General features: G+C 41.7%; 1 protein-coding gene across 1 annotated transcript in view; it reads left to right on the plus strand.

Annotated features, from left to right (window-relative positions):
• The window catches only part of znf407 (zinc finger protein 407), a 148755-nt gene that overhangs the window by 105396 nt on the left and 31198 nt on the right, over positions 1–12161 (plus strand). Inside the window, exon 9 of the mRNA XM_061081379.1 lies at positions 107–285. Within this exon, the coding sequence (XP_060937362.1) occupies positions 107–285 (179 nt within the window). The remainder of the gene's footprint in view (positions 1–106; positions 286–12161) is intronic.

Here is a 12161-nt window from a genome sequence, read left to right on the forward strand (position 1 = left end):
TTTATCTTGTGTTTTCTCTCATCTTTTAATCTTTGACTTTTTTTTAAATTATTTTATTTCTTCCAAAAAAGGAATGAGGCCTTTTATCTTTGTTTGTCTCCCTCAGATCTAACTGTGCTGAGAATATTCGGAAGCACATTCTCCATACGGGAAAACACGAGGGCGTGAAGATGTACAACTGTCCCAAATGCAGCCAGGCCACCAACTCTCCCACTGATTTCCGAAACCACCTGAAGGAGAGTCACGCCGATATCGAGAATCCAGACCTCGCCTACCTACATGCAGGTAATGTGCCCTTGAAGTAAATAGACAAGCAAACATTTCACAACTATGCCCTATTTCTGGATTTTACAGGGTTCTATTGCTTGAGTCCAATACAGAGCCTGTAAGAGTTATACCTCTTTTACACAGAAATTTTCCGGTACTCGCAGGTTTTTAAAACACGAGTAAATCTGCTATAGAGAGGCAATTGACTCCTTTCCCTCTGCCAGTAGAGGAGTTTGCCTTTCAGTTTTTTTGTTGTCATGTTCAACATCACAAATACATATAGATCAGAAGCTTTCTGACCTCGTTGTCTTGCCAAATTAGCGTGTTCACCCGGGTGTCATGTTTCCATCATTGCCAATCAGAGCCAGAGCTGATCTGATTAAAAACTGTGCGTATTGCAGATACATGTGACCAGGGAGTGATGTAATTGCATCATATTCCATTGCAGTGTGTGTTTGTGGGTTATTTGATCAGTGGAAAAGGGTTTTAGACATAGAGAATGTTGACATTTTGAAACAATGGTGCCCACGAGCCATTGTGAACACTTCTGTGTGTAAATGTTCAGGTCCATTCTCATTTTCAGCAATGTCTTGTATGGAACCGCTCAGTTTCATCACAAATCTGTTCCATCGAGTCTGCTGGATCAGATGAGAGTTAAAGGGGCACTCCAACAATTATACTCATCATTATCAGTTAATTTGTCTCTACTAGTTCCACTCAGCCTTTGAAAAAGGTGGTGGCTTGACTTCTGTGTCTGTGTTAGGAACTTTTCAGTCAGGGGGGAACTACATTATTACATTCATCATTGATTTTAAACCTGTATCACAGGTTATGAAGACCATTCATGCTATTTAGTTGCGTTGCTGGAATTGTAGGATCCAGTGTTTCTGGAGCGTTTCCCATAATAACAACACAAGGTCAGGATATCTGTAACTGCTGAAGTTTTCCCTATGCTTTTTTTAATCCGTTGCTTTTAATCCTCCAACTTTATGGAAGTGTAACACTACATCATTGGAGAGCCCCTGTAAGTCCCTTGCACCTTAATGGTACCTGGGAACATATACTGTTCCCAAACTAGTGTTTTTCTGCTGTTTTAAGGATTGAACTTAGTACATGTTCTCAGTTGCCTCCCTAATCTTTTTATTATTGTGTGCACAAGCTCTTGAAGAATACAATCACAGACAAATCAACATTTGAAATCATTCCACTGAATTAAGCCAAACGCTGCCTTCATGGGCTCTATTATTCCACTGAGGTCAGATCATCCAGAATCCCCGAGCATGTTTTTGTCGGTGGATCGAGTCTCGCTATATAATGCTGATGGAGGGCACACAGCCACAAAGAGGCAGCACTCAAAGATTGCTGGTCTGGCCATCCCTGCCAATCACTCAGGACACAGAGACAGATGAAATCTTGGTCCTCCTCTATTGCTTCCTTTGTGTCGCAGTGTTCTTCCTTTTGTCCTTGAAGGCCACCAAATCCAATCGGCAGAGTGCTTGTCCTTCAGAAGAGCAGAGAGGACAGCCTTTATCCTGTTATCCCTCTGACCTTACATAAAAGCAGTATAGTTGGAGGGAAGCACCACGAGGAAGAGGCCAGGCCAGGTAGATTACTGGAAAATGCCAGCATTCTGGTGGCACAGTGGCTTATTTTCTATTGAAATTGAATAAATCTGAGTCGTGTCTTTGTGCTGACTCCGAAAAGTTGTTTTTTGAATTTCTGAAACAGGCTTTTTCTTGGTATAATTTGTGTTTTTGAAATTCAAGGACTGAGTTTATCGTTCATCCTCTTGACATTCACCCCCGACCTCCCTGAACAACCTTTTTACCTTCAACTAAACTAAACAAAACACACTCCCACCTTCATATTCTCTATTCTTTCTATACTTTAGCCAAAGCACACCTTAATGCCTTTCTTACCCTTTCACCCTAGAATTTCCCTCACCTCTGTTTGTCCTCATGTATGGCCGACCTTTGGTGAAGAAAACCGTCTCATAGATTCATTTTGTTTCTTTATCTCTTTATCTTTTTCTTTATAAGTTTGATGTATTAGGTTACAAGAGAACAAAACAGTTTTACTAAGTCTCCAGGTCAGTGCCGTGGCATTCAGCCCAGCTGTAGGAGGCACCGAATGTTTTACGTTTTGTGAGCCAAGGTCAGATGTTGTCTGGATCACATGTCACATCCTCCTCTTTCAGTCAAGTGAGGCAGCATGTTTTCAAAATGTCATCTTGACACTCACTTGACACAGATATGAACCCATAGAATGACCGCAAAATAAATTATGCAAAAATGTGGATGATGGTGTTTGTTTCCCGAGAGAAAAAATATTTAACTGCGTCTGTTTCCAAAGAGAAATTATCAATCGCAGCGTTGTGTCAACAACATGTAAGTAAACCATCGCAGAAATCCAGATAATCATCAGCTCAGTTTAAAACCAAAGCAGTCACACTATAGGTGGGTTTGAAAAGACATTGAAAGTACACCTGTGATCTCTTCCTCTTTCAAAAGACGGAAAAGGGAGGTGATGGTGGTGGTAGCGGAAAGAGCAGTGTTTCATCTAAGTAGACAGAACGAGACCAAAAGAAAGAGACAGGGGAAAAAAAGATTAAGAAGGTAGATGTTGAATTAACCTGCTTGTGATTGCTCTCTGTCAGAGTGGCACCAGGGCCAGCAGCAAGAGGCAAATCATCTGTGATGGCCCTTCCCGCTGTTCCCCCTTTGAAAGACACAGATCAAACGCACCCTAGTCATGGGCCCTCGCAGCCCCTCGCGCTGTATTGATTGACACCCGAACGTCTCCGCCGCTCTGTCTTTCCATATCACTCTCTTTCTCGCTCTCTCCCTTTCCCCTGCTCTCTCTCACTCTCTTCGTCTTCCCTTCTTTATTCAGCGTCGCACTTCAAATTAAAGCCCTTCTCAAGGATGAAAGGAGAGGTCCTTTGCAAACGAAGGAAGAGAGGGAATTACATCCAGCAAGTGATGGAGGGGAATGTTGATTAGAATTTGAGGTGGAAAAAAGGCAGGAGAAGAGAAAGGAGGTTAGATATGTGAGTATGGAGGGGGGGGGGGGTGTTGCTGATAGGGCACATTTTTAATAAAATGGTAATGACAATTGTCTTCCCTGTGTGATCTGCTGGCGAGATATGCCAGAGAGGAGTGGCGGCATCTGTTTGATCCCGGTACAGATAGCACTGCATCCGGACTAGAGCTACAGGTACATCACAGTGTGCCGACTTTTAACAAATTTCCCCTCGTCCAGAACTTTCTTTGCTAATTAAAATGCTGCAAGTACGTGATGACTGGTGCAGCTTAGGGAAATAGTAGATTTCCTTGTTTCTCTGCCATCTCCCTCCAGTGAGGTCAAGTGTGGTTGCAGGGCAGTGGCTTTGTTAAAATCAGATGAAGCTCCTGTCCTGTTCAGTAAGAAAAGCCGTGTTTATACACACACACACACACACACACACACAGGTGATATGTCGCCATTAGCTTTTTCAGACCTTCTTCATTCCACTATTTTTAATTTTGAAATATTTCCCTAATTTTCCACCAAGGTTATAATTGCACATCCTCGGGGCACAGAGATCAAATGCTTTGTAATTAGCTCACAGGGACTGAGTATTTGGATGTGCTGCTTAGTGCCTAAAAAGATAAAACAAATAAATAAATAAACTTCTTCAAGGCATTGTTTCAGCTTTATGCAGATTCTATTATCCTTAATAATGCATGATGGATCTCTGCTGTAGAGGGCTAGGGGAGACCTGGCCTTGTAAGTGATGATCTTAATACACAGTTACAACCACAGGCAAATTCATTTGTTTGCATATATTTTTCCCTTATTAAACAAATCTGTAAACAAATCTGGATTTCGATGGCTTTTACTTAAGTTATGCATGTGTGCGCCTGCCCGGCTTCCCTCCCTCACTCTCACCTTCTGTTCATCATGTAATGAAACATTACTCTCCTGAGTTTTACTTGCGTATTGTGTTACAGCAGCGTGTTTGTGATTGTGGAGGACAGGTGTGTGTGTCATGCAAATGTGTCCTGGTATCCCTGCGCATATGACACTGTGTCGACGCTGTGAAAGAAGCCACAGACACCGGCGTTAAAATCAACATCTGTTTCTAATAACAATGTGTTACATGTGACACGTTTCGATGTGGTAAATGTGTTGACAAAAAGCACACAATGTATCGCTGTTCTTTGAAAAAACACCTATAGGACATCAAGTCGTCAGCGTTGTTGATGAACCCGCGTCTTTGTGTCACCTTCCTTATGTTGCATTCGCATGATCGGCATTAATGAAAAAAGTCATTCTGTTCAGTAGGATGTAAAATCAGGCGAACAGGTTGGTTCATTGTGCTGATGCCGTCGCAGTGTGAATGTTGTTCTTGAGTTGGATCTCACAAAGTCAACAGGGGGGGGGGTTTGAGGCCAAAAAGTGTGAAATACCTTTAACGCCACAGAAAAGAAAAAAACAAGATGGAAAGATACAATCAGATGTTGCACTCATAAAGTTACTTAATTTATTTCTACCATTCTTTTGAATTTTTAATGGTAATGAGACATTTATTTTTCTACAGCTTCATCAATAACTTTTAATATACATAATAAACATACAGAGTGTCTAGTTTTACGGGCCTTTATATGGTCACTCTTCATGACAACATTATCACACGAAGCAGTTTTATTTTTCAGTGACAGTAAAGGGCAGAAAAACAGCCATTACATCTGAACAGGCAAATATGTACGATGCATTTGAACAGAATTGAGTATAATCAAATGGATGAAGGGACTTAGCTGGAGAGGCTGTTTTGTCTTTAGCTCAGAGAGAAGACTCCTCACGGTAATTTCAATTTTACTGGACACTCTTCTGCCACACTGGAGTTTTCAAGTTGAGGAAAATCTCTTCAAGGCATCTGGATGGGGGATTTCCTGAACCTACACGCTCCTGTGTAGCCAAGAGGAAATCCTCCATCATCTGATTTCTATGCACCAAGGGCACAGTTCCTCTGACCCGTATCGCCGTCTGGTCTATTTGTGGTTATTGACAGCGTTGCATGAGATTTTCTTAACGTTACAGTGGATCACCCTCGGTGTTCTTATATGTCCAAATGATGGATCACCCTTTAAAAAGAATGAGTCATTGATTGAAAATATTTCATTAATGCAACCACTGGTTACACTGGTTTCCTTTGTTTGGAATCTGGTGAAAATGAAAACATTGTAATGTAAGATGGATGTTTCTAACACTGTCTGTTTTTGACCTGGTGTTGTTTTTGTGTCGTTTAAGTTTATCTCATTTCCTGAATCGCACAAAACATCCTTAGTAAGCCTGCATGCATAAACTTGAAGCTTATCTCAAGTCACTGTCTGGGTGTTAATTGGTGAGTTCCCTTGAGGAGGAACACCTTTCAGCTTCATCTGGCCCTGTAAGGATCAAGTGAAGTGAGGGGCTTTAAACTCACAACTTGTTTTCTTCTTTATGCGTTTTGTCCCTCTTTTGGACTGTTGCTCTAAATTACCTTCTCCTTTACTTCCATAAACTACACATGCAGTCTTGCTTGAGATATTACAATTGAGAAGCAGCTGCTCAATGCCAGTGTGCCCCATGAGACGTGCAACAAGGTGTGTGTGTGTGTGTGTGTGTGTGTGTGTGTGTGTGTGTGTGTGTGTGTGTGTGTGTGTGTGTGTGTGTGTGTGTGTGTGTGTGTGTGTGTGTGTGTGTGTGTGTGTGTGTGTGTGTGCGTGTGCCTGTGCGTGTGTGAGAGAGAGTCTGTTTGGAGGGTTAGCGAAGCGGTTTAGGGGGAAAACGCACAGCGTCAGTTGCATGCGTCTCAGTAAACCAGTACAGGGTCGGTCTGGGCAGAGCAAGCAGCAGTTCCTGCATAATAACCTGCTCCAATGAGCGTGAAAACTCCCCCAACTGGCTGCATTTATCACACATCATCCACAACAAACGGGCTTTTGTTTCATCCTCTTCTTCTATTCTCTTCCCTTCCTCTCAGCACCAATCTGAGAGCTTCCCTTCAGCCGTTAAGTGGCCATTCAGAGCCTTAACTGACAAGTCTCATCCAATCAGTATGGACACAGAGAAACAATTGGTTTCTGGCTGCACCAAATGTGAAGCAATGTCTTCAGTGTGTTTTTGCCACCTTTAGGCCATTGGAGACAGATTTTATTTTGTTCACACGGTGAATGATGACTGTACATGTGGTGTCATCGTCAGACTGGGTCAGCGCCTCTGGACAAGTTCTGTCACTATCAGGAAATTTGAGGCAGATTGATGACACTTGATATAAGCTCTCTGGTGTTGCAATGGCACAGTTATGTTAGATGTGTGCTTATGTTGCACTATTCAAAAAGTTGCAGATGGCTTATGTAGGACACAGTTGCATAGTGAGGTAGCAGGACAAAAGGATGAAATTTTGCTGTCTGTAAGTTTTTAGACTAATGCTGCGTTCTGATGATGACATTTGAAGAATAGAAAGTTGGACGTTCGATGGCACAAGAAAGATAACAGTAAGAACACCTTAGTAGGAAATTTAGCAACAGAAATTATATTTCCTGAACTGCTTCAATCCATTAAAACCTAAGGCGCTGAACATTAACTTTCCCCTTAAACCGAAGCCTTGTTAGAAAGTGACCCCGCCTGAGGGTTTCCTGAAAATCTGGCAGAATTGTCAACGTTTACAAAAACTTGTATTAATCCTCCCATAATGCATGTTACATTTTCAGCAAATCACAATGTATTTAATCAGCCACATGTCTTCGAAAACGTGACATCGTGGAGGACACGCACATGTCTCATCCGGCTCTAAAGGAGAGGCCCTCAGTCTTAAAGGTATATACACGCATATATTACGTCCTGTCTTAATGGGTTAAGCATGTAATGAGCAAATGTCTTCTCTCAGACTGAAACATGTTTTGCTGGAAAGCTACAGTACAGTACACTTATTTGCATGCACTTCCCTGGTATGAATCAGATCATCATTAATTTAAACCACTTTTCAGACATCCCCAATGGGTTTGTTTATATCATGTCAGTTTACATCACATGCCTAACTTCTCTCCTGTTAATCGAAAGATAAAAGCAAAATTATATACTTTATGTTTTGCAAGAAAACAGACACAGAGGCTCTCATGTGAACATCTAGAGCATTGGTAGAAAGACACATTAGATATACACACACAGAGACACCCCCTGTGAGTGACTGGTGGTGGGGATGCTCGCGGGCAGGGCTGCTCCTCCTGTATGGGACAGTGGATATGGGACCAGACAGGCCGCCGGCTCCTATAAAGCCTCATCCATAATTCAATTGTCCTCCTCTTCCTTCAATTCAGACACGCTGTACACATCCATCTACAGCTAACTGCTAACCTGCCTGAGACAAGACAGAAAGAAAGACGTCAATGGGAAAGCTGAGAGAGAAAAGAGCAGTGAAAAGATAAGAAAGTAATTGTAAGGAGAGCAGGAAGTGAGACAAGCCCAAAGCAATGATTTTCGCTTGTAGCCAAGTTTGCTCCATCTTGACCTTTACTAAGTCAACACCACTCTGGGTACCAAGATGTTTTCCCTGATCTACACCCTCATTGGCTGAAGAGCACTTATGAAATCTCCGCCGCGACCTTTGCCCCTTTTCCTGTACCAAGGACCCTTGTCTTCCTCCTTAGCCTCCATGTGTCGTCTGTTTGGTGGCTCTCCAAACGTCTCGGCATCTCTAATTACCAACAGGCTCAACTTTCCAACTAAACAACCAATTACCAGCGCTTTAGCCCAGCCCAGTCCCATGTTTCCTGATACAGTGGCCTATTAGGGCCCCTTATTTTTCCCCTAGCATAATTGAATCCCCTGGCTGCTCATCAGTGGGCTAATTTAAGCCAATGTGCAGAGTTGGTAATCAGAGGGGCTGCCTATTAGACTATCAGACCCCAATTAAGTGCCCTCTTATTTCTAACATAACAAGCCGCTATCAAGTGCTGTTATTGTATTTCCCTCTTTAGTGCACTTTTTGGTAAATGTGTGGTTTGTTTGTAGAAGCAACAGAAAAAAAGGAGAATGAAGGAGTTTAATTTTCACTGGTACAGGTGGTGTTTTAGGAGATAGACTTGTAGTTGGAGAAGCAGGACACTAAATAGTGTGAAAATCCAGAGAGCAAAGATCTTTCTACTGTCTGATTGATAAATTGTAGTGTTTACAATGTTTCTGTCCAAATCACCTCACAGTGTTTTATTGTGAAAACTCTTCTGGCAAACTGCAGCAGTTCTCGCAATTTGCACATTTAAAAAAATGATATTATTGACCACTTTGAGGCAGCATGGTGGGAGTTTTATGTAAAAACACTCCTGCCTTACGCCAAAATCACAAACTTGGTGATTAAACCGATGAGTGAAAGTCAAGCCATAATGTGTTGCAAAGATTTTTTTTCTTTCATCACATTATTTTGGTTTAATGAGTTCACATGTTACCCAAAAGAAAATGTTGGAAATTGTATGGGCAGTGAAGTTTAAAAAACAAAGAATTTTTCAAACATCTATCTCCTGCTGCCACTTGGGTCTGCCAAAATCTGATGGGGCTTAACGCAACCATAACTTGACAAATAGATTTGAAATGGAAAAATCTCAGAGACAAATGCCCTTGCCCCTCTCTATGTCTTCGCTTAAGTCCAGAATATCTGCCTCATTTTTTTTCTTTTCTTGTTCTCCCTCCCTCTGTCCTGTCTCGGTGACTGGTGCAGTTGAGGGGAGCCAGAGTATGAAAGAGGCCCACAGAGGGCTGATGATGTCTTCCCAGAGCGTGTCTCAAGTCTGGGACTGTGTTTCTTCAGCATCTCAGTGGATGTGTGTACATATACCATATATATTTGTGTGTGTGTGGTACCAAGAAAAAGGCTCTGTGCATGTGTCGGAGTCCATGTGTGCATTTTAAGTGTTAGTGTCGACTCCCCATAGCCTAATTAAAGGGCGAGGAAAGCCACTCATGGGGAGATTAAACCTAAAAGGGTAAATTAGCACTCAAAAGGGGTGTGGCATATTCACACATACGCACAGTCCATGAAATCCTGTCTGACACCTGTGAAAAAGAAAAGAAAAAGAGAATAAGGAGGATAGAAAGAGGAGAACAAACTTTTGTGTTTCAATAGCTCCAGCTCTTTGCGATGTATTTGTGTGAGTGAGGACTGGCCCTTCAGTGGGAGCAGGTCAGCTAGAGGGCCTGTTTATTTTACTTGAATAATTATCATACCTGGAGGTCATATCTTTTTACATATAATAACGATTATGATTATCTAAAACTAAAACTTTATTTGATATTAGTTGTCAAACTAAAATATTTAGAGTCTGTCTTACTTGGTCCAGTGAAGGCCTAAGGCTTAATCAAGGTTCATGATAAATAAACATATTATATATTTTATTTTCTATATTTAGTTATGACTGACTTTATTTATAAAACATTACCTTTACGATGTCAACTAACTCTTTATTTTTAGGGGCTATTAAAGGTGTCGGTGTCTTCCACTGTCCCACACATTGAAGGGAATGGTTCGAATCAAAGTGTCAGCAGTTGATTTTTTCTTTCAAAAACACTGCATCCTGCATTTCCCATAATGCAACTTACTAAATTATTCAACCTTGAAAATAAGAAAGTATTATATAAAGAGCAGAATATCCCAAAGTTCTTGACAAAAATAAATAGAGTATACAATAGATAAAAAGGTGGACATATGCATCTGTATTTATTTAAATATATATTCATAATCTCCCTAAGTCTGCAGACTTATCAACAGACCTAAATCTAAAATGACATAAAGGCAAATAGAAGTATAGAAAATAAAACAAAGGCAGGTTTAAACAACCCATTCCTCAGCTGATTTCTACAGTTTATGTCACAGTGTCTGTGGATCCAATGTTTGGAGGAGGAGATTTCCAAAGTTGAGGAGCCATGATATCAAAACCTTTCCTTCCCTGTTAAATCTTTTCAAAACATCCTTGCCCCCTCTTCATAAACCAGGTTTTTTGTTATAAATTTGTGGTTTCTAGAGCCAAGCTGAGATGACATCATCAGGGTCGTTTGAGTCTCTGAGCGCTCCCTCCACAGTCACAGAAGACATGTATTAAATATATTGTTCTCTTGACGGATCAAAGGAAGTATTTGTAAATTAAGGCAAAGTCCCCATAAGATATATAAAGAAACATTAGGTTTAATCGTAAAGTTAAGATACACACATATTTATCACTACTAGACATTATTTTTCTTGGGAATTGTTCTCTACACGTTATGAGAACCAGCTGCGGAGATAGTTTGCCTTCATTCACTCTGAGCTGGAGATGACTGGTTTTAATTCAGTGACCTTTGATATGTGTTGGTAAAAGGATGAGGTTTGAAGGAGAGCTGTGTGCGTGTTGTGTTGCGAGGCAGGCTTGCATGTGGGGAACAGATGAGTGTCACATCATCGCTCATCTCGTTTCATATAAATATCCCACAGTTCCAACAGTGTGCATTAACGCCCGGGGCTGCAGCGATAGCGCTCTCTGCCCAATTTTTAACCCCCTTACTTCTCCCGCACTGCATCACTCTCTTTCTTGTGGTGCCATGTGTATCTACGTGTGTTATGATCTCTCACTATTCTGGTGAAGTGTTTGTGTGTGTCTGTCAAGAGTGAGTGATGTGACTCTGGGCCAACACTGCCATGCTGTATGTCTCTCTATCTGTTTGCCGGTCTGACTGTTGTCTCTGCTGTGGTGTCTCTGCTCCTCTGTTTGACTGCTATCAGACAAGTGTGTGTCTGAGAGTGTGAGAGAGTGTGAGAGTGTGTGTGTGTGTCTGTGTGTGATTGTGCGTGTGCGTGTGTGTGTGTGTGTGTGTGTGTGTGTGTGTGTGTGTGTGTGTGTGTGTGTGTGTACATGTCATCTGTCAGTGTCTTTCTCCAGAATCCGACATCTAACAGAGAATCTCAGGCTGGCACACAGACGTAGTGTAGAAAGATGCATTGACACACACATTCACACACACACACACACACGGTTTCACACACAACTTCATCTCCAATCTTATAGTTCTTTGCCCCAAGGACAAAGTATGTTTGTTTGCACATATAAGAGATTTCATGTCTATGTGTTTTTGTGCATGAACACACACTCTTGCATGTCTTTTCAGTTTGTGGATGTGAGAAAATAGATCTTGGTCGTGTCACGGCTGGGCCTGCAGGCACAGAAGGCCCTAACGGATGTCTCTCTCAGTGAAACAGTGAAACACACACACATACACACACACTCATACGAGCGAACAGGTCTCAGACCCCTCTCCCTCCTGGACTCGCGGTGAGGAATACAGATTCAGGCTCCTCTCTAGATAGTGATCAGCTTCGCCGTGGCTTAAGAAATGCTATCTTCACTGGGCGGCGGAATTGATAATACTCCCCCCTACGCATTTTATTACAAAGGCCCAGTTTGTAAAAAGGTAATCATTTACTGTTGCTACTATCTCCCCTGAGCAATACATCTTCTGTCTTCACAGGACAAAGTTCTCCCACTGCTTCCGATGCTGTTTTTTTCTTCTTCTTTTTTTACTTTGCCGGTGGGTTTGCAGACGGCTACTTTTAGGTTTATCGCCTCCTGCTGCCTCCGAGTTTTACACACACAAAAACAACCGACCTGGTAGAATTAGATCTTTTTGTTATAAATGTATGTATTTTGTGTTTCCTGTGTGTGTTGGGGTGCTAAGTGTTTGTGTGTGTAAGGGGAGAGAAAGGCTGAAAGTGACAGTGAATGAAGGACTAATCCCTTTGGGCACAGCCGATTCCACTAGCAAGTACCAAAATCTCATCATTTCAATTATCATATTTATCATATTTTTTCCCCCACCAGGCTTAATGCTCTCTCTCTCTCTCTCTCTCT

This window comes from Limanda limanda, chromosome 11, assembly GCF_963576545.1.
Source record: "Limanda limanda chromosome 11, fLimLim1.1, whole genome shotgun sequence".
Classification (NCBI taxonomy): domain Eukaryota; kingdom Metazoa; phylum Chordata; class Actinopteri; order Pleuronectiformes; family Pleuronectidae; genus Limanda; species Limanda limanda.